The sequence below is a fragment of the Lithobates pipiens genome, unplaced genomic scaffold, assembly GCF_037356315.1.
Source record: "Lithobates pipiens isolate NorthernLeopardFrog02 unplaced genomic scaffold, aLitPip1_a1.2 Scaffold_16, whole genome shotgun sequence".
Lineage (NCBI taxonomy): Eukaryota > Metazoa > Chordata > Amphibia > Anura > Ranidae > Lithobates > Lithobates pipiens.
In genome coordinates this window covers 362310748-362334723 of record NW_027507748.1, presented here as the reverse complement: position 1 = coordinate 362334723, position 23976 = coordinate 362310748, and the positions used below count along the sequence as shown (strand labels likewise).

General features: G+C 43.2%; 1 protein-coding gene across 1 annotated transcript in view; it reads left to right on the top strand.

Moving 5' to 3' along the window:
* SPOCD1 (SPOC domain containing 1) overlaps window positions 1-23976 on the top strand; it is a 235509-nt gene that overhangs the window by 135947 nt on the left and 75586 nt on the right. The window contains exons 5-10 of the mRNA XM_077481969.1: window positions 7564-7714; window positions 12849-13002; window positions 13719-13835; window positions 13918-14046; window positions 20277-20385; window positions 21756-21888. Of these exons, the coding sequence (XP_077338095.1) occupies window positions 7564-7714; window positions 12849-13002; window positions 13719-13835; window positions 13918-14046; window positions 20277-20385; window positions 21756-21888 (793 nt within the window). The remainder of the gene's footprint in view (window positions 1-7563; window positions 7715-12848; window positions 13003-13718; window positions 13836-13917; window positions 14047-20276; window positions 20386-21755; window positions 21889-23976) is intronic.

The following is a 23976-nucleotide window of genomic DNA, read 5'->3' as shown; positions in this document are numbered from 1 at the left end:
CAACCACCTATTACACTTTTGAAGGCCCTGGAGTACCAGGACAATGGAATTTCACATAAAATGACCCCATTTTGGAAAGCAAACACCCCAACGTATAATCTGTGAGGCATAATGAGTCTTTTGAACGGTTTATTTTTTTCCAGAAGTTTTTGGAATATGTGGAAAAAAATTAAAACGCATTTTTTTTTATACAAAATTGTCAATTTATAAGATATTTCTAACACATAGCATGTATATAGCAAAAATTACAACCCAAAACACATTCTGCTACTCCTCCCGAGTATGGCAATACCACCTTTGTAGGACTTTTACACAGCCTGGCCACATAGAGAGGCCGAACATTGAAGTAGTATGTTCAGGTGTTCTAGGAGCATACATGACACATCTCATTTCATTCCTACCTATCACACTTTTGAAGGTCCTGGAGCACCAGGACAGTGAAATTACCCACAAAATGACCCCATTTTGGAAAGCAAACACCCCAACGTATGTTTTATGAGACATGGGCTGCAAATAGGTACTCGGGTACTCTGATGGGCTGGAGATAGGTACTCTGGTATTCTGATGGCCTGGTGACAGGTACTCGGGTACTTTGATGGCCTGGTGACAGGCACTCGGGTACTCTGATGGCCTGGTGACAGGTACTCTGATGGCTTGGTGACTGGTATTTGGGTACTCTGAAGAGCAGTGACAGGTACTCATATGGACTGTGACAGGTACTCGGGTACTAAGATGAACTGTGACAGATAGTCAGATGAACTGTGACAGGTACTCGGGTACTCAGATGGACTGGGACAGGTACTCGGGTACTCAGATGGGCTGTGACAGGTACTCGGATGAACCGTGACAGGTACTCGGGTACTTTGTTGGGCTGTGACAGGTACTCGGGTACTCTGATGGACCGTGACAGATACTCAGGTACTCTGATGGACCGTGACAGATACTCGGGTACCATGATGGACTGTGACAGGTACTCAGGTACCCTGATGGACTGTGACAGGTACTCGGGTACCCTGATGGACTGTGACAGGTACTCGGGTACTCTGATGGACCGTGACAGGTACTCGGGTACTCTGATGGACCGTGACAGGTACTCGGGTACCCTGATGGACCGTGACAGGTACTCGGGTACCCTGATGGACCATGACAGGTACTCGGTGGCTCACGATCGCGCGCATGCGCCGTGCACAGTCGGGGTGTGACCATCTGTGATCACGTGGTAAATAGCCATAACCAATGGCTGTTCACCCCCTTCGGTGGAGAGCGGTGTCTCCGTGACACGGCGGCACCGCAGAAACAGGGATGCACACGCACGATCGCGTGCATTCCCTGTTTAACGGGAGGCCGTCATATGACGGCCTCCCGCCAAATTAGCTGCGCCACCTGGCCGTCATTTGACAGCCAGCGGTCAGTAACCAGTTAAAGTGTTTGTCAAGACAACATTTTTAAAACTCTAATTTAGAACAACATGCTACAAGTACAGAAAACAACTGTTGTGCTAAAAATATAGTTTGCTCACCTCTCTTTCTTTTTCTTTGACAACACAGTGTATTTGGAGATGTTAAGTTGTCAGTCCCACCTACTTAATTTCTGATGGATTACAAAAAATACATCACTCTCTTCATACCCCTGAAATTACTCTTTTTTTTAAACAGTTTTCTGGAAATGAAGAAACATGCTGGTACTTTGGGCTGTTAAACATGGAGTTGGTAATGGTCATCTAGTGTCATTAACGTGCAGGTCATACACAGAGGGAGGAGGCAGCGAAGGGTCAATGTACTGTTCACATACAGTGGCAGGATAGAGGTGAGGGGGTAATATTCAGATGGACCAGGGCAAGGGAGGTGGGGGGTTAATTTAAAGGTCACTAGTGCCCATTCTTATTTACACAATCTCTCTCGTTCCCCTGCTTTAAGGGGAAGGGGAGGGACCAGTACTGTATATAGTACCATTTAATCGCTGTGATAACCAATCAGTGCAGTGACCCTGTGTCCCCCATCTGTTTAATGAGGCTGTTTGTGTGGCACTGGAAAGCTTTGGGGGTTTTACAGTAGAGTACACAGGAGCTAATAAATGTTTGAGTGCAACCATGTTGGACTTTCTTTTTAGATCTCAAAGACTTTATGTTCCTGTATTTTTGTATTGAAATGACCACAGTAGAAGCAAGGAGTTTTTCCTGAAGGATGAATTATTTTGTTTGTGGTGTGTAATTCAGTGTAGTTGACCACAACAACTAGAGCAGTGATGGAGAACCTTGGCACCCCAGATGTTCCACCCGGTGCCAAAAAAAGTGCACACACATTAAGAGTGTAACACAAAAATGTGCAACGGGTGTACGACTGTCCTCCACGAGGAAGGACCTTACCATGATCCCCCGGGGCGTTAGGCTCCAGACGGGGACTGAGGTACCATACATGGCCCATCTGGCCGAAACCAGACGACCGTCTTTCTCCGGAAGGTCTGCCGAAACAGACCCACCCAGGTACTTGGTTGGGGCTCCCCCGAAGGGAGACCCCCCAGAGAAAGATGACGAACCAAGCCAGAAGGCCTATGTCCACCCACTCACAAGACTTTCAGGGTTGGCCCGAGGACCAACACCCTACTCATCACACGTGCACAGTGACAAACAAAGACGTGACGCATCACACAAAAATAAATAAATAAAGTGGGGAAGGGATAGTGAAGAGGAGAGTGAAAAAGGTGGCCATTGTGTAACATAATGACCAGGCCCTCTGGCAGAGGCAGGTGTGAAAAGACGTGTTATGGTGAAGTGACCTTGGTGCCAAACTTTAAAGTGAACTGCCACCTCAGGGGCACATCACCACAGACTTTTCAAAAGCATCCCGACCCCCCAGCCCAGACCACAGCAACCCCCACCCCAGGCAGAAAGGCATGGAGATCCAGGAGCTTAGTGAGAGCCCTTTGCCATCAGACCTCACCCTCGCTCCCATCACTCCTACCTAATTACATTCGGGAAGTAATGGCCGTTCCCCCGGTGGGAGAAAGGGGAACCAACGTTCCCTCCCGAAAAACTGACCAGCGCTAGAGCTGCCCCAATCCAGACCAGGAGGCCAGGGTCCCCTCCCCTGGCGCCGACCAGTGGTTCTCCATCCTCATCAGAAGTCTTCCCTTTTGGCTACGAACCACTCCAGGTTACCTTCACGCCAGCAGGCTTTGCATAGCAACCGCCACCCCTGCTCCACCTCGCCGTAGAGCAGGGATGGAAACAAGCGCCACCTCCTGGCAACTGATAAGAACACATACTACACTTGATCTTAGCCAAAATGTACATTTCCCATGATGCTCCACTACACTGCAGAGTGCATGAGCATCATGGGAAATGCAGTTGCAAAACATCTGGGGTGCCAAGGTTCACCATCACTGAAATAGAGTTACCGAGATCTGCAGAGGAACACTTGTTTTTTTCATGCCTTCTATTTGGCTCTGAAGTAAATGCTGGAGGTAAATATGGTGTTTATCACTTCCTTGGGAGACCAGTTGAAGTCTTCATACCTCTAACCTGTAGATGCCACTAATTATAGTTGGTAAATGTATAATATGTGCTATGATCTACACAAGTTACTTCATTTTCCTGTTCCTGTTATGATTTATGCAGAAGCCTTCATGTGTTATGGATGCATATCTCCTGACCAGGCTGTGTTCCACATTCCCGATGTGTGTTCATGTCATGTGAGCGGCTGCTGCAATTCCTGTATAGTGATCTCAAGCTGCTTTATGGAACTCAGAAGGCTGTGACTGGTACCTGTCTCATTTCCTTGGAAGCCAGCAATCATCATTGTGCACTAGCACACAGCAGCAAATAGATAAACATTTCTTGTAGAGATGCTGAAGGTTTGGGTTGGCGGCCCACGTCTGTTCTTTGGGAATCTGTATCTAGACAGGCTAGGAGGTTGAATCTTGATCCCTGGAGTATGAGAGGAGAGCAGCTGACTTAGAGCCTCCTTATGAATGCACTGGGGAAAAGTCCAGTAGAAGTGGCACTTTGCAATAGGCAAAGTACCAGTATCTCAGATGGGCAGTGTATACAGGGTGGGGAGCAATGTTTTTAAAGAAGGCAACGTGTTTAACCACTTGCTTACTGGGCACTTAAACACCTTCCTGCCCAGACCAATTTTCAGCTTTCGGTGCTCTCACACTTTGAATGACAATTACTCAGTCATGCAACACTGTACCCAAATGAATTTTGTGTCCTTTTTTTCCCACAAATAGAGCTTTCTTTTGGTGGTATTTGATCACCTCTGGGGTTTTTATTTTTTGCGCTATAAATGAAAAAAGACCGAAAATTTTGAAAAAAAACGCATATTTCTTTGTTTCTGTGACAGAATTATGCAAATTATTAATTTTTCTTCATACATTTTGGCCACAATTTATACTGCTACATATCTTTGGTAAAAATAACCCAAATTAGTGGATATTATTTGGTCTTTGTGAAAGTTATAGAGTCTACAAGCTGTGGTGCGAATCGCACAAAATTGATCACATCTGATGTACTGGTGGCCTATCTCGCTTCTTGTGACCCGAACAAGTCAGGAAAGTACAAATACCCCCCAAATGACCCCTTTTTGGAAAGTAGACATTCCAAGGTATTTAGTAAGAGGCATAGTGAGCTTTTTGATGTTGTCATTTTTTTCCCACAATTCTTTGCAAAATGAAGATTTTTCATTTTTTTTATTTTTCTCCACAAAATTGTCAATGTAATAGGTTATTTCTCTCACGTGGCATGTGTATACCACAAATGACACCCCCCAAAAAATTCTGCTACTCCTCCTTAGTATTACAATACCACATGTGTGGGACTTTTTCACAGCCTGGCCACATAGAGAGGCCCAACATGCAGGGAGCGCCATCACGTGTTCTAGAAGCATAAATTACACATCTAACTTGTTGACTACTTATTACACTTTTGAAATACCAGGACAATGACACGTGACACTGATGACAGATGGCACTGATACGTGGCAATGATGACACTTATACGTGGCACTGATGACACGTGGCACTGATGACAGATGGCACTAATATGTAGCACTGATGACAGATGACACTAATATGTGGCACTGATGACACGTGGCACTAATACGTGGCACTGATGACACGTGGCACTAATACGTGGCACTGATGACACGTGGCACTAATACGTGGCACTAATACGTGCCACCGGTGACAGATGGCACTAATACGTGGCACCAATGACGCGTGACACTGATGACAGATGGCACTAATAAGTGGCATTGATGACACGTGACACTGACAACAGATGGCACGTGACACTGACAGGTGGCACTGATGACAAATGGCACTGATACGTGGCACTGATGACAGATGGCACTAATACGTGGCACTGATGACAGATGGCACTATGTGGCACTAATAACACGTGGCACTGATGACAGATGCCACTTATACGTGGCACTGATGACAGATGGCACTGGGGACAAATGGCACTGACAACAGGTGGCACTGGGGACAGATAGCACTGCGGGCAGGTGGCACTGGGGTGGGGTGGATTGCACTGGGGTGGATGGCACTGGGGCGGATGGCACTGGGGCAGGATGGCACTGGGGCGGATGGCACTGGGGAGGATGGCACTGGGGCGGATGGTACTGGGGTGGATGGCACTGGGGCAGGATGGCACTGGGGGGGGGCATGGCACTGGGGGGGGTGGCACTGGGGGAGGATGGCTCTGGGGGAGGGTGGCACTTTTTTTTAAACTTTTTTTTTTACACTTTTTTTTTTTTTTTTTTTGCTTCTGTACACTGACGGCTGCAGCCGTTCTTCTCTCCCCTCTCACACGCTGTCTGTGTGAGGAGGGAGAGCGGCGCTGAGAGATGATCTCATATGTTTACATATGAGATCATCTCCCATTGGACACGCCGATCACGCTGTAAACGGCCGCTGTGATTGGCCATTTACAGCGATCTGTGTTTGCCTGTCCCCGGGGGACACGGCAAACACAGAACTTCCGCGATGCGCGCCCGCGGCGGCGCGCATTGCGGAAGTAAACACCAGGCCGTCCAGGGACGACCAGGCGAAGGAAGCCGCCCGCTCTAAGGCCGTCATTCGGCTATAGGGCGGGTGGGAAGCGGTTAAAGAAGGCAACGTGTACAGGTGTGGAGAAATGTGTACAGAAATGCACTGTTCACTGGAAAAGGGACAGTGACTGCAAGAGGGGGCAGTGTGTACAGAAAAGAGAGAAGTATGTACAAGACAGCAGTGCGTACTTTGGGGGGGAATATGTATACAAGGAGGGGAACAATGTGTACAGGGTGCAGTGTGTACAGGAAGAGGGACAATGTGTATAGAGGGCAGTGTGTACAGCGAGGGGGCATGTACAGTAGTTTGGTATCCATTTACAGGAGAATGCAACTGATTTTATTTACTTGATGTCTCTGATACTTTTTTGGCTGAACATAGGAGTTACATTCCTTCTCCCTTTGTGTTTAAAGTGATACTAAAGCCTTATTTTTTTGTTAACAATAACAAACATGTTATACTTACTTGCTCTTTGGAGTGGTTTTGCACGGAGCAGCCCAGATCCACCTGTTCTTGGGTCCATCGACGCTGCTCCTGGCCTCTCCCTCCTGCCGAGCGCCTCCACAGGAAGCAGCTTGCTATGGGGGCACCCAAGCCAAGCCACTGCTCTGTGTGTCCATTCAGACACGGAGCCATGGCTCAGCACCGACCTCTCTCTCTCCTTATTAGCTCAATGACTTTGACAGCAGCGGGTGCCAGTGGCATCAGAAGGAGAGAATGCCGGGCAGCAGAGGTTCTCGCTGGATCGAGATGGGGCTTAGGTAAGCATTAGGGGGGCTACTGCATACACAAGATTTTTTATCATAATTCATAGAATGCATTATAATAATTAAAAACCTTCTGCCTTTAGAACCACTAAGAAGCAGAAAAAGCAAGGCTGAAATGTAGCTGGAATACTGTTTGGTGGGCAGAAACAGAACATGGTAGTAATGGGTTTCAGGGATCATTTAGTACTCCATGTAGTCAAACTTCATAATGTAGCTCTAGATAAAGGATAACATTTGGTGTACTTTGCTCTGCTGACCACCATGCCAATTGTTATTTTGTTGTTATTTCATCCATTTGATGTTTTCAGTTGTTATAGTTGAATGAAGTATTCTCTAAACTGTTAGCCTTATTTTTTTCTATTTAGGCCCCTTTCACATGGGGTGGATCCATCTGCTCTGCTCAGTGGGGGATTCCGCTATGCAAAGCGGACAAAGACAGAGCCCCCTCTCCTCCATGGGGCGGTCGGATAAAAAGGGACTGTATGTCCCTTTCCATCTAATTGTCATTTGATCTGGCCCACTGGCGTTCAACACCCATCTGTTTTTAGTGGATTTTGTTGGATTGAATGCCAGGTGGGTGTTAGTAGACACATGTCTGCTGACATCTGCCTCTCCATAGAGGGCAATGGATGTCGCAATGAGGTCCACCTGAAAGATGGACAGGCGGACCTGATCGGTTCAAACGTGTGAAAGAGGCATAATAACTTATAACAATGATTTTGTTTTGTTTTTCCATACATAGGTTCAAAATTATGCCAAAGCAAAAAAACACCTAGAAAGAAACCTTATAGCAAAGAGAAAACCTCAGCATCCCATAAGCAGGCCTCAGCAGTGTCAAAAGCACAGATCCGGGACACATTCGTACAGGGACTCAGCGATGCCCTGCTAAACAGGTACAATAGAAAATGTAAATGATACTGCACAACATTTCATTCAAATACTCAAAAACAAATTATATTGTATTAGGCTGGAAATATATTAAAGCGTTTGTTTCTCCCAACACTTCATATTCCTGATATGTGTCTGCTATACCATGTAATTGTATGAGCGAGTATCCAGTTCTCTTTGTATTGCTTCCTTTATGTGAAATCCCTGGTGTTCCTGTCATTCCCCTTGCTTTCCTATTAAAAATTGACCACACTAAGCAGGAGACCACACAGTGGTCAGTTCTCTAGCTATGCTGGGAACTCTCCTCCAATGATCAGACCTACCCTGATACACCCCTGCTGCACAGCAATACACTGGGAAGATCAGTGTGCTGCTGCTGCTTCTCCTCCCCCCAGCTCTTATGCAGCTCAGAAAAGAGGGAATGTCTTCTATACACAAATGTTTTGCCTCTCATTTCTATTTTAAACGGAATGGGTTGTTTTACTAAGTGATCGTTTACCATCACTTTAACCAGTCCTGGACCACTTCCTGCATATATACTGCGGCAGGGCGACTGAGCTGCGCAAAATCACGTACAGATACGTGATTTCATGCACGTGGTTTTGGGAGCGCGTGGTGCCGTTCCCTCTATAATTGGACATAACAGGAGCCAATCAGCGGGTCTGGCTGCCGCAATGGCTGTTGCAGTCCACTGATCGTTCACAGGAGAGATGGATCAGCTGCCTGCCTGTGTAAACAAGGCAAGCGGTGGATCTGTCAGAAAAGGAAAGAGATCTTGTAAATCAGCTAAGTGGCAATGCCCCACACAGTTGGTATGCACCTCCCTAGGGAACATTTAACCCTTTGAACGCCCTGGTGTTAACCCCTTCCCTGCCAATGTCATTTATACCGTAATCAGTGCACTGATCACTGTATAGGCATACTTATAATTGCACCCCAAAACAAATTCTGCTATGCCTCCCACATTTAGGGATACCACATGTGTTAGACTTTTTCAAAGCCTAGATGCATAGAATAGCTCAAAATACAAGGAGTACCTTTGGGCTTTCAAGAAGCATACATTACATGTAAATTATGCAACTCATTTCCTGACTACCTATCACATTTTTTGAGATCCTGGACAGTAGAAACACCCACAAAATGACCCAATTTTTGAAAGCAAACACTCCAAGGTATTTTATGAAATGCATTTTTCACCACAAGTTTTTGGAAAATTCAGGAAAGAAAATTACAATTAATTTTTTTACACAAAGTTGTCAATTAATATTTCATACACACATCATGGGCGTACTTAGAATTACACCTCAAAGCACATTCTGCTACTCCTCCCGAGTATGGTGATACCACACGTGAGAGACTTTTTCACAGCCTAGCCATATAGAAGTGCCAAAAGCCAAGGAGCACCTCTAGGCATGAATCTAATTTAATTACTACCTATCACATTTTTGGAGGCCCTGGAGCACCAGGACAGTAGAAACAACCAGAAATGCATGGTTAGTCTTTTGAAGGCTTAATTTTATTGCCATTTTTTGGAAAATGTGGAAAATACATTTTTTACACAAAAATGTAAATTTAATAAGATATGTTTCACATGCAGCATGGGCATACACCCCAAAACACATTCTACTAGTCCTCCAAAGTATGGTGATAGTATGGTGTGAGACTTTTTCACTGTCTAGACTGAATATGTATTGGACATATTCTGGATTGTATCATGTGTATCATTCAAATCAACCAATTGTACTGTAATGGTCACCTCTGTACCCATGGTCAGGGAATATAGCATAGTGTAGAGTCACCTATAGAAGCATCACCTATAGCAATCCCAGTTCCTATAAGTTGAGCAAGCCTAGCCTACTAGTAGTACATGGATGCCCCCAGGAATGCCATGTCCACTGGTCTGGTGTCTTGCAGGAATGTAATATGCAGATGGGTCAGTTCAGGCCACAGGCAGAGACATGGTCAGCAAACAGGCAAAGGGTTGGCTCAGGCAGCAGATGGAAAAGGGGTTAAAACTGCACTGGTGTGGTGATGATCAGGGACATGGTAACTGCTGTGGAGGTAATCACTTGCTCTGGTGACACTATGTAAAAAATAAATATATATTGTATATACTGTATAATATATATATATATATATATATATATATATATATATATATATATATATATATATATAAATAAATATATATATATATATATATATATATATACAGTGGTGTGAAAAAGTGTTTTGCCCCCTTCCTCATTTCCTGTTCCTTTGCATGTTTGTCACACTTAAGTGTTTCGGAACATCAAACCAATTTAAACAATAGTCAAGGACAACACAAGTAAACACAAAATGCAATTTGTAAATGAAGGTGTTTATTATTAAAGGTGAAAAAAAATCCAAACCATCATGGCCCTGTGTGAAAAAGTGATTGCCCCCTAAACCTAATAACTGGTTGGGCCACCCTTAGCAGCAACAACTGCAACCAAGCGTTTGCGATAACGTGCAATGAGGCTTTTACAGCGTCCTGGAGGAATTTTGGCCCACTCATCTTTGCAGAATTGTCCTAATTCAGTTACATTAGAGGGTTTTTGAGCATGAACGGCCTTTTTAAGGTCATACCACAACATCTCAATAGGATTCAGGTCAGGACTTTGGCTAGGCCACTCCAAAGTCTTCATTTTGTTTTTCTTCAGCCATTCGGTGGTGGACTTGCTGGTGTGTTTAGGATCATTGTCCTGCTGCAGAACCCAAGTTCGTTTCAGCTTGAGTACACGAACAGATGGTCGGACATTCTCCTTCAGGATCTCTTGGTAGACAGCAGAATTCATAGTTCCTTTTATCACGGCAAGTCTTCCAGGTCCTGAAGCAGCAAAACAGCCCCAGACCATCACACTACCACCACCATATTTTACTGTTGGTATAATGTTCTTTTTATGAAATGCAGTGTTCCTTCTACGCCAGATATACTTGGACACACACCTTCCAAAGAGTTCCACTTTTGTCTCATCGCTCCACAGAATGTTGTCCCAAAAGTCTTGGGGATCATCAAGATGTGTTGTGGAGAAATTGAGACGAGCTTTGATGTTTTTTTTGCTCAGCAGTGGTTTTCTCCTTGGAACTCTGCCATGCAGGCCATTTTTGCCCAGTCTTTTCCTGATGGTGGAGGCATGAACACTGACCTTAACTGAGGCAAGTGAGGCCTGCAGTTCCTTGGAAGTTGTTGTGGGGTCTTTTGTGACCTCTTGGGTGAGTCGTCGCTGCGCTCTTGGGGTAATTTTGGGCGGCCGGCCACTCCTGGGAAGGTTCACCACTGTTCCATGTCTTCGCCATTTGTGGATAATCGCTCTCACTGTGGTTCGCTGGATTCCCAAAGCTTTGGAAATGGCTTTATAACCCTTTCCAGACTGATAGATCTCAATTACTTTCTTTCTCAATTGTTCCTGAATTTCTTTGGGTCTCGGCATGATGTGTAGCTTTTAAGGATCTTCTGGTGGAGCTTACTGTGTCAAGCAGCTCTTATTTAAGTGATGCCTTGATTGTGAACAGGTGTGGCAATAATCAGGCCTGGGTGTGGCTAGAGAAATTGAACTCAGGTGTGGACAACCACAGTTATAGTATGTTTTAACAAGGGGGGCAATCACTTTTTCACACAGGGCCATGATGGTTTGGATTTTTTTTCACCTTTAATAATAAACACCTTCATTTACAAATTGCATTTTGTGTTTACTTGTGTTGTCCTTGACTATTGTTTAAATTGGTTTGATGTTCCGAAACACTTAAGTGTGACAAACATGCAAAGGAACAGGAAATGAGGAAGGGGGCAAACACTTTTTTCACACCACTGTATATATGGCCCATTATAGAATTCTGCTGAGGTAAATCTATGATCACTAAATTACTGGCATAATAGTAAAGAAACTCAGCTTTCTTCAATAATAAATTAAGAGTTGTTACAGTTACATTACCCATCTACCACCTACACTGTTCTGCATTACCTGCTTAACTGTGTCAACTCTGATCTCGATGACTAACCCCAAGGAACCTCGATTTGCTGATATAACTCCTAGATTTAAAGTGGTTCTAAAGGCAGTAAATATTTTTCCCTAATGCATTCCCCCATTAAAGGGTAACTCCACTTTTCTGGGGAAAAATAGTAAATAAAATAATATAGTGTATACAACTGACACAAGTCACATTGTAATTTAATGTTATTGCCTTTCTTTTTCAATTCGGGTATTCACCCCATTCTGGATCTAAAGACATGTAATGTTTGCCCCATTCTGGATCTAAAGGTGCTGAATATCTTGCTTCAAGTGTAAAAATTATTTTTGGAATCTTATCAGGTTGGCCATGGTTTTCCTGATGGGAGTGGGAGGGGTATTATTTGACTGACTATGGCAGACCATACATGATTCAAATCTCGGCCCTGTTCTAGCTGAACTGGCCGAGATTAAAACAGCATATGGCAATCAATCAACTTGGGTACAACCAGCCTTCTGGATTTACATGCAATTATCGCTAGCGGCTGCTAGCAATAATCACTGTCTTCTCCTGGAGAGGACGGCTTCACCCACTCTTTCCTGTAACCACGGGATGCAGGAAAGAAATTTGCTTGATTTCCCCATCAACACAGTCTGTGTTGACGGGGGATTCCCTGCAGCCGAGCCATTGTATTCCCCTGGGAAGTCCCCCCCCCCGAAGTCAGTGATTATTGGTAGCGATTATACCAGCCACTAGCGATAATTGTATGTAAAATCCGGCAGGCTGGTTGTACCCAAGTTGATCAACTGAGTACATTCAGCCTGCCCATACATAGGTATGTCGGGGTCTTGCTGAACCGTCCGGGATTCCAACCGTCAATGGCTGGCATAAGAAAAGGATTATACGGTGCATACAAAAGTCCTGTTCTATGTAGGTAGTCCTCTAAATAAAAAAACAGGAATTTTACCTACTGAATCCCAAAGTGATAATTTTTCCCACAGTGGTTCTAAAGCTAAGTTGGAAAACAGTGTTTATTATGTCCTGGTTAACTACACAAATGTCATGCTTACAACCCTCTTTGATTGTCCTTTTGGTTTATATTTGTAAAATCAATAAAAATTTATTGAACCAGATAAAAATATATAACAATTTTTACTGATACTGCAGGATCCAAGAGACAGAAAACGTTCAGGAGGAAACTGTGAAAAACCTGGCAAAAACTGTAGAGCAGGAAATGTTTGACTTGTATTGTAATACTGGAATAAGATACAAAAATAAGTACAGAAGTCTGATCTTCAATCTGAAAGACCCCAATAATAAGGTACATTCCATATTTCTGTTAAAAATAATTTTTTGCATGCAGTGGCTGAAACAATATGCATTACAAATAAATGACAAATCTAAGTTAACACTGATTTTATTTTTGCATATTATCCAGTTTTTGGCATAATTTGATAAAGCAGTCAATCCAATACTCCACGCTATGGGTCTGTTAACATTGATAAAGACCTTTAATTCTTAAAGCGGATAGTAAATTGCACCTTTAAAAAAAAAAAAAGAAGCCCTGCAAGACAATTATGAAATATTTACCTTAGAACGAAGTCTTTCAGGGGAACACTGTCATTGCTGACAGGGCTTCCATCTTCACCTGGTCTTCCTTCCATGTTCACGTGCTCCGGCCATCTGATTGTCTGTCCCTTCAGAGCGCATATGCTGGTGATGTCATCAGCTGCATGCAGTGTGAATACCTCCTGAACACTGCAAGTTTAGGAGATATTCACTGTACCTACAGGTAAGCCTTATTATAGGCTTACCTGTAGGTACAAGTAAAATAAAATACTTTACTACCACTTTAAGTGCAGTTATCAATTAGCAGAATTAATTCTGCTGAGGTCACCCAAGATGGATTCTGACATGTTGCTATGGATTGTTGTACATAAAAATAAGAACTTTTTTTAAACGCGTTGAATAAAAGCTGTTTGTGAATTGCATGAGTGTACTTCGATATTTACATCAAAGCTCTTCATTCTTTTCTAGATATTTTTCCAACGTGTTATACATGGTGAGATCACGCCACAATGCCTTGTTCAGATGAGTACTACACAAATGGCTGGGCAGGAGTTGTCCAACTGGAGAAACCAAGAAATACGACATGTAAGGTTTTCTCATTCCATGTATTGTTTGTGAACAAGTTGTTTTATAGCTAAATATAAATGCCATCATCTTTTTCCCCTAGAATCTAGAGATCATTGAGAAAGCTGAGAAGGATTTCCAGCCCAATCAGCAGAAGATTAAACTCACACATAAGGGACTTATTGAAATTGAAACACCACTAGATGAGTTCCTCACTTTGGAAGATCTGTCTGTAAGTAGATGATTCCAAGTGTATTTCCAGAGAGTACACATCTGGAGGTATTATAGCAACCTTCACCTGAAAAGTCCTTTTTGATACCACCTATCAGTTTCGCATTCTTGCTGCTACATATTTTGAAGTCTATCTAAAGCCCCTCCACATTGAGCCAACCTGGGCTATGTAGCTTACAAGAAACATGCTTTCATTTGGGTAGCATGGGGTGACCTCATCAGTGTGCCGTGTCCCATCATAGACTGGAGTATTTGACTAGACTATATTACTTGCTGTAACTGTAGTGTAGCCTAGATCCTATGACTGGATGTACAGAATTACAAAGCCTTTTGTAGGTAAAACAAGTTCGCATGTGTATTATACCTGTGTAGATAGCTGTTTGCCTGAAGTTCAGCCTAAAGAGCAAAGATTTGGATATGATTAATTTGTGCACTTAGAGCGAACTGTAAATCCGGAACTTCTTATAGCTCAAATACTGTCCATTATTAGAGAATCAATCATTGCAGCCTGTATGCAGGATGCATACAGTTTGAGACAATTACTTTTTTGTCTATCTGCAGTAATTCTTTGTATACTAATAAGGCAGCTGGTAGTATTTGAGCCACAACGCACAATGAAACGGCTTTCTGTTCCCTCTTTGTCCAGTAGGGTGTTCACAAATTCTTGCCACTGTGTAAATGTACTTGCCAAGGTGCTACTTATGATCTTTTTAAAATATTTAGGTCATTTTATGAATGGCTGTGAAATACACAACCAGGGGACAAAGAACATGACACAAGATATAAGATAAAGTAATACAGCTAATAATAACCTTTCTATTCATTCTATTTATAGGGTTACCTGAAATGAAACACCAGTAATTATTGAAAACATTAGGACTAATAACACGTGAACACCATTAAAGTCTATGGGACACGAATGTGCAAAATCAAAAGTGCTAATTTTAACCTCTTCCCGACCACCTCACGTCGATATACGTTGGCAGAAGGGCACGTACAGGCAAAATCACGTACCTGTACGTTGTCCTTTAGGAGGCGGCGGGGGCACGCTCGCACGCCTGCGGAAAAAGCTCCATGAGTCCGGTCGTGGGTCCCGCTGACTCGTTCGCCGCAGGGATACCCGCGATTGCCTCACGGAGAGGAAGAACGGGGAGATGCTAAAGTAAACAAGCATCTGTCTGTTCTGCCAAGCAACAGTGACACTGATCTCTGCTCCCTGTGATTGGAGCAGAAATCAGTGCTCTGTAAAACACAGACACGCCCCCACAGTTAGCAACACTCTCCTAGGGCACACTTAACCCCTACACTGCCACCTAGTGGTTAACCCCTTCACTGTCAGTGTCATTTACACAGGAATCAGTGCATTTGTATAGCACTGATTGCTGTATAAATGACTGGTCCCAAAAATGTCCGATGTGTCCGCCATAATGTCGCAGTCACTATAAAAATCGCTGATCGCCACCATTTAAAAAAAAAAAACGATCCCCTATTTTGTCAACGCTACAACTTTTGCGCAAACCAATCAATAATCGCTTATTACGTTTTTTTTTTACCAAAAATATGTATAAGAATACGTATCGGCCTAAATTGAGGAAAACATTTTTTTAAAATATATTTTTGGGGGATATTTATTATAGCAAAAAGTAACAAATAATACGGTTTTTTTTCTTCAAAATTGTCGCTCTTTGTTTATAGCGCAAAAAATAATAAATAAATCAGGGGTGATCAAATACCACCAAAAGAAAGCTCTATTTGTGGGAAAAAAAGGACATCAATTTTGTTTGGGAGCCACGTCGCATGACCGCGCAATTGTCACTTAAAGCGACACAGTGCCAAAAATTGCTCTGGTCATGAAGGGGGTAAATTCTTCCAGGGCAGAAGTGGTTAAAGGTTAGTATGCAAGTTATTTTCATAAAAAGTGTTTGGAGACCTGCCCCAGGGGACATGTATCAATGCAAAAAAAAGTTTTGGGAGCAGTGATTTTAATAATACTTAATGTGAAACAATAAAAGGAAATATTCCGTTAAATTTCGTACCGGGGGGTTTCTATAGTATGCCTGTAAATTGGCAAATTTTTCCCGTGTTTTCCCTGCACAAAATGACTTTTCTAGTGGAAAAAAGGTAATTTAAAACTACTTGCGGCAATAATGAATTGTCAGGTCTCGGCAATACAGATAAAAGTCATTGAAAAAAACAGCATGGGGTCCCCCCAAAAATCCATACCAGACCCAAAGGGCCTGGTATGGATATTAAGGGGAACCCCGAACCAAAATGTAACAAAAAAATTGCGTCGGGGTCGCCCCAAATTCCATACAAGGCCCTTCAGGTCTGGTATGGATATTAGGGGAACCCTGCTCCAATTTTTTTTTTAAATGGTGTAGGGATCCCTCTAAAAATCTATACCAGACCCTTATCCGAGCACTCAACTGGTAGGCTGCAGGAAAAGAGGGGGGGGGGGGGGGGGCGAGAGAGCGTAGCCCCCCAAAGCACCTTATCCCCATGTTGATGGAGACAAGGGCCTCATCCCCACAACCCTTGCCTGGCGGGTGTAGGGGTCTGTGGACAGGGGGCTTATTGGAATCTGGAAGCCCCTTTTAACAATTGGAGCCCCAGATCCCGCCCCCTCCCCCCATTTGAAATGGTAACGGGTACATTGTACCCCTACCATTTCACAAAAAAGTGTCAAAATGTAAAAAAAAAAAAACACAAGATACATCTTGAGGCAAGTCCTTTATTAAAAAATAAAAATGTCCCACAAAGTCCATTCATCTTCTCTCGCTCCGCCGACAGAACGGAAAAATAAAATAAAAAAATCCGCCTCCATGGGAGGCACCCGCCTTATGACGCTTCAGCGCAATGGCAGTTCTTCTATAATTGAGGGCGGGCCAAATGGTAACGTACCAGGTTGACCCACGCCACGGGGAAGCCATGCGCCAGAGGGGGCGGAGCCACCCAGGTACGTAAACTGGTGGCCCCGTCCCCTCTGATGCCACGGGGAAGCCATTAGAGTATGTCACCATGTGGCCCTGCCCTCAGTTATAAAAGAACTGTTATTGCGCTGAAGCCTCATAAGGCGGGTGCCTCCCATGGAGGCGAATCCTTTTTATTTTATTTTTCCAGTCCGTTGGCAGAGCGAGAGAAGAAAATGAATGGACTTTGTGAGACTTATTTTTAATAAAGGACTTGTCCCAAGATGTGTCTCTTTGGTTTTTAAAATTTTGAGACTTTTTTGTGAAATGGCAGGGGTACAATGAACCCATTACCAAATTTCAAACGGGGCCGGCGGGATCTGGGGGTCCCCTTGTTAAAGGGGGCTTCCAGATTCTGATAAGCCCCCACAACCACCGGGCAAGGAATGTGGGGATGAGACCCCAAAGCACCCTCCCCATGTTGATGGCATGTGGCCTGGTACGGTTCGGGGGGGGGCGCACTCTCGCCCCCCCCTCTTTTCTTGTGGCCTGTCAGGTTGCGTTGCATAGTTTTTAATTTTGGCGCGGGTTCCCCTTAAAATCTATACCAAACCTGAAGGGTCTGGTATGGATTTTGATGGGGACCCCCCTATGCCATTTAAAAAAAAAAAAATTGGCACAGGGTTTCCCTTAATATTCATACCAGACCCAAACAGCCTGGTATGGATTTTTGGGGGGATCTTATGACTTTTTATTCAATGACTTTTATCTGTATTGCAGAGACCCGACAATTCATTATAGCTGCGAGTAGTTTTAAATGACTTTTTTTCCTTTAGAAATGTTATTTTGTGCTGGGACTGCTCTAAACACAGGAAAAATGTGCCACTTTACAGACATACTATAGACTAATATTTCACTTTTATTGTTTCACTTTAAACATTATTAAAATCATTGCTCCTGAAAAAACAGCCGTTTTTAAAACTTCTTTTTGCATTGATACATGTCCCCTGGGGCAGGACCCAGGTCCCTAAACACTTTTTATGACAATACCATGCATATAAGCCTTTAACCACTTGCTTACTGGGCACTTAAACACCCTTCCTGTCCAGACCAATTTTCAGCTTTCGGTGCTCTCACACTTTGAATGACAATTACTCAGTCATGCAACACTGTACCCAAATCAATTTTTTGTCCTTTTTTTCCCACAAATAGAGTTTTCTTTTGGTGGTATTTGATCACCTCTGGGGTTTTTATTTTTTGCGCTATAAATGAAAAAAGACCGAAAATTTTGAAATAAAACGCATATTTCTTTGTTTCTGTGACAGAATTATGCAAATTATTAATTTTTCTTCATACATTTTGGCCACAATTTATACTGCTACATATCTTTGGTAAAAATAACCCAAATTAGTGGATATTATTTGGTCTTTGTGAAAGTTAGAGAGTCTACAAGCTGTGGTTCGAATCGCACAAAATTGATCACATCTGATGTACTGGTGGCCTTTCTCGCTTCTTGTGACCCAAACAAGTCAGGAAAGTACAAATACCCCCCAAATGACCCCTTTTTGGAAAGTAGACATTCCAAGGTATTTAGTAAGAGGCATGGTAAGCTTTTTGATGTTGTCATTTTTTTCCCACAATTCTTTGCAAAATTAAGATTTTTAATTTTTTTCCCCACAAAATTGTCATTGTAATAGGTTATTTCTCTCACATGGCATGTGTATACCACAAATGACACCCCCAAAAAAATTCTGCTACTCCTCCTGAGTATTACAATACCCAAAGTGTGGGACTTTTTCACAGCCTGGCCACATAGAGAGGCAGGGAGCGCCATCAGGTGTTCTAGGAGCATAAATTACACATCTAACTTGTTGACTACTTATTACACTTTTGAAGGCCCTGGAGCACCAGGACAATGACACGTGACACTGATGACAGATGGCACTGATACGTGGCAATGATGACACTTATACGTGGCACTGATGACACGTGGCACTGATGACAGATGGCACTAATATGTGGCACTGATGACAGATGGCACTTATACGTGGCACTGATGACACGTGGCACTAATACGTGGCACTGATGACAGATGGCACTAATATGTGGCACTAATACGTGCCACCGATGACAGATGGCACTAATACGTTGCACCGATGACGCGTGACACTGATGACAGATGGCACTGATAAGTGGCATTAATGACATGTGACACTAACAGATGGCACGTGACACTGACAGGTGGCACTGATGACAAATGGCATTGATACGTGGCACCGATGACAGATGGCACTAATATGTGGCACTGATGACAGATGGCACTATGTGGCACTGATGACAGATGGCACTTATACGTGGCACTGAGGACAGATGGAACTGGGGACAAATGGCACTGACAACAGGTAGCACTGGGGACAGATAGCACTAACAGGTGGCACTGGGGGCAGGTGGCACTGGGGTGGATGGCACTGGGGCAGATGGCACTGGGGCAGGATGGCACTGGGGCAGGATGGCACTGGGGGAGGATGGCACTTTTTTTAACTTTTTATTTTTTACACTTACGGCCGCTGTAGCCGTTCATCTCTTCCCTCTCACACGCTGTCTGTGTGAGGAGGGAGAGCTGCGCTGAGAGATGATCTCATATGTTTACATATGAGAGCATCTCCCATTGGACACGCCGATCGTGCTATAAACGGCCACTGTGATTGTCCGTTTACAGCGATCTGTGTTTGCCTGTCTCCGGGGGACACGGCAAACACAGAACTTCCCCGATGCGCACCCGCGGCGCGCGCATTGTGGAAGTAAACATTAGGACGTCAAGGGACGGCCTCCCGGACGAAAGCGCCTGCTCTACGGCCGTCATTCGGCTATAGGGCGGGCGCGAAGAGGTTAAAATTAGCACTTTTGATTTCTCCTATAGACTTTTAAAGGATGTTCCAAGGCTTTCGAATTTGCTGCGAACACCCCAAATTGTTTGCGAACATCGGGCTCATCCCTATTTGCCAGGAAGGGAGGGGGGGGTGAGTCCTAAGAGGGCCAGTGAGAGCTGCAGAGCTGGAGTTGTGCCTCTGTGTCTGTGTAAATCCAGGAAGTGAACAGGCAGCAGCTTCAACTGTCCACAGTTAACATGGATGCAGCCAGACTCAGGTGGGGGGGGGGGGGGGATTTCTGCAGCATATTTAGCAAGTAAAGAATTGCAGTATATATAAAATAATATGCAAAGTGGTTGGAGGGAAGCTTCGGAATGGCAAAGATGTATTTATTACAAATTATGTGAGCAAGCTGCAGTTCCTCTTTAAGTATGACATAAATATCTTCATAGGATACATCTTTGGTAAAAATACCTCAAGAGGTCATTCCCCAAGAAAATATTGACACCACTTCCCAACACAAGAGTCATCTGCTGGATGTAAACTGTTGCATCTGCATGGGTAAGCTGATAGATAATAAATTTTATTTCTCAAATTTATAAATTAGTCAAGTTATTGCTAAGACTTTTAATAACTACAGCAAGCATATACATATTTGGAAGCCAAAGACTATCATAATATAAATGTATTTAGACATTTCTTATAGGATGTAACTAATGATGCTTGGATTTGCTACCCATGTTTGTTCATTGTATTTAAAATATTTAATAAATGGGAGTCATGCATTAATCCATATTGTTCTCACCCTTAGCATTTATACAAAAAGATGCTTTTTGCAGCAAAACTTACACAATTATTATTAAGGTGACAACTCTGCAAAAAAATTACCAGGGTGTAAATTACTAGTACACGGAACCGTTATAATATTGGAATGATTATGCTCTAGTCCTCCCACAGTTTGATTTCAGCAGTGTGCTGATGGTTGGGACGTTGATCAGATGCGTTATAAAGGGGAGCGAAACTGGTTCCACATATTCTGCTGTAAGATGAAAGCATTCAGTGTTTATTTTCCAGTGGACATGCTTGTCAGTAGAATGGATGAACAGCTGTTCACCCCCCTGTTTGTCAGTCCAACATATGGCAGTCTGCTTTGTTTTTGTGTGACCCATATACCTTTGATAAAGTCGCAGTCTAGTGAATACCTTTGATAAAGTCGCAGTCTAGTGACGCAACACATCAAAAAAGTGGCCATATGGCCTCAGCATTCACAATCGGATCATAAGTCAAGATTTTCCATTACATGTATTGATGCTAATAAATCTCCTAAGGGGGCAATTTTATGTATTAAAGAAGTGTTGATTCTATGTTTACTGGGTTGCACTTATCTTGCGAGTGGATATATTGCTTTTTAAATAAATGAAGACTCATTTTTATGACCTATTGTGCAACAAGAGTTGTTTTCTATTCTCTGAGCTGAAATCTATGAAACTAATGAATAATACTGATGGTGAAGAAGAAATCGGTGTAAAGTGGAGTTGAGGAGATTATCCCTGTTGGTGACATAAGAAGTAGTGACCCTGCTTAAAGGGCAAGGCTCTCTTTAATCTTACTGTGAAGTAAGTCATTTGTATCTGATAATCAGATAATTTGAAAGGTGGAGGAGCACAGCACTTGTGGTGAACATTATTGTTTATTGGGCACAAGCATGATTATTATCGGTGATACGCACATTTATATAAAGATGATACAAGTTATTCTTTCGGGACTTTATTGAACCAAATATTATGGACAATTAAAGTGTAGTCACATTGATATTGTACATACACATGAGTAATGCATAGTGATTGCGTTGCACTCATTTTGTAACAATACTTGAAAAGGTGCTTAGGTTATTGATTTGTATGCTAAGTTTGTAACTCACTGTTCCATAGGAAAAATCAGACCTTCAGATCAAGAAGACATAAATCAGTGGACATCATGGAAGCATCAAGATAAAGAGAAGGAAACCAATAGTACAGGAAACTTTTCTTCTCACACAGAAAATATCAACAAGACCATGAAAGAGTTGGGTATTCACAATGATGATAATTGTTTTTTAACAGGGAGTTTAAAGACGTGTAAGCAGTATAAACAGTGATAGCATATAGGCTTTACATACATTACACAATCTAGCAATTCATTCCTAATGATTAAACCTCTAAAGATTACCTGATAGCACTTTACATCTTGGTCAAATCTTCAAAGTACAGTGGTTATCTGATTTGTTTTTCCACTTCCACCATAGCAAGATTGTTTAACAGTTGTGGTAAACATGCTGTTATCATGCAACAAATACTGTAGATAATCTAATCAGGACAATTGCTGATTTACCTGAATATTTCTATGTAGATCCATCATTTTTTTTCCAAAGGCATAACTCCAGGGAAACAGTTAAACGCACAGATGTGAGATATATATATATATAAGTAAATCAAGTAGCACTGAGCTTGAGACAGGTGGATTAAGGCCGCGTACACACGCGGGGACTGTTCGCCCAACTTTGTCCGTCAAACAGTTTCAGCAAACAGTTCGCTCAAAATTAGCATGGACGGACATGGCCACACACGACGAACGAACAGTTTGCTGAAACCGTGCGCGATGACGTGAACGGCACGTACGATGGGACGAAAAATACGACGTCCTATACACTGCATTATAACTTTCGGCGTGTAAATCCTTTCTGAGCATGCGCGGAACTTAGTTTGACGAACAAGCCTACACACGAGGGGACTGTTCGCTGAAACAAAGTTTTAGCGGACAGTTTTTGGGAATTTCCGAAAAACCTTGTTCAGCGGACTGTTCGCTGAAACTGTCCGCTGAAAGCCCACACACGGGCGGACTGTCCGCCGAAACACTGTTCAGCGGACAAAGTTGGCCGAACAGTCCCCGCGTGTGTACGCGGCCTTAGTTTCAGAAATTCTTTCATAGCAGCAGCGTTTCAGTGGGGAGCAGCCCACCTTTCTCAGAAAGAAAAAGACATTTTGATTCTTTACCTGTTTCAAGTACCATTGAGTGCTCACTACATGGTCTGTTGAATATATATATATATATATACAGTGGTGTGAAAAAGTGTTTGCCCCCTTCCTCATTTCCTGTTCCTTTGCATGTTTGTCACACTTAAGTGTTTCGGAACATCAAACCAATTTAAACAATAGTCAAGGACAACACAAGTAAACACAAAATGCAATTTGTAAATGAAGGTGTTTATGATTAAAGGTGAAAAAAAATCCAAACCATCATGGCCCTGTGTGAAAAAGTAATTGCCCCCCTTGTTAAAACATACTATAACTGTGGTTGTCCACACCTGAGTTCAATTTCTCTAGCCACACCCAGGCCTGATTATTGCCACACCTGTTCACAATCAAGGCATCACTTAAATAGGAGCTGCTTGACACAGTAAGGTCCACCAGAAGATCCTTAAAAGCTACACAACATGCCGAGACCCAAAGAAATTCAGGAACAATTGAGAAAGAAAGTAATTGAGATCTATCAGTCTGGAAAGGGTTATAAAGCCATTTCCAAAGCTTTGGGAATCCAGCGAACCACAGTGAGAGCCATTATCCACAAATGGCGAAGACATGGAACAGTGGTGAACCTTCCCAGGAGTGGCCGGCCGCCCAAAATTACCCCAAGAGCGCAGCGACGACTCATCCAAGAGGTCACAAAAGACCCCACAACAACGTCCAAGGAACTGCAGGCCTCACTTGCCTCAGTTAAGGTCAGCGTTCATGCCTCCACCATCAGGAAAAGACTGGGCAAAAATGGCCTGCATGGCAGAGTTCCAAGGAGAAAACCACTGCTGAGCAAAAAGAACATCAAAGCTCGTCTCAATTTCTCCACAACACATCTTGATGATCCCCAAGACTTTTGGGACAACATTCTGTGGACCGATGAGACAAAAGTGGAACTCTTTGGAAGGTGTGTGTCCAAGTATATCTGGCGTAGAAGGAACACTGCATTTCAGAAAAAGAACATTATACCAACAGTAAAATATGGTGGTGGTAGTGTGATGGTCTGGGGCTGTTTTGCTGCTTCAGGACCTGGAAGACTTGCCGTGATAAAAGGAACTATGAATTCTGCTGTCTACCAAGAGATCCTGAAGGAGAATGTCCG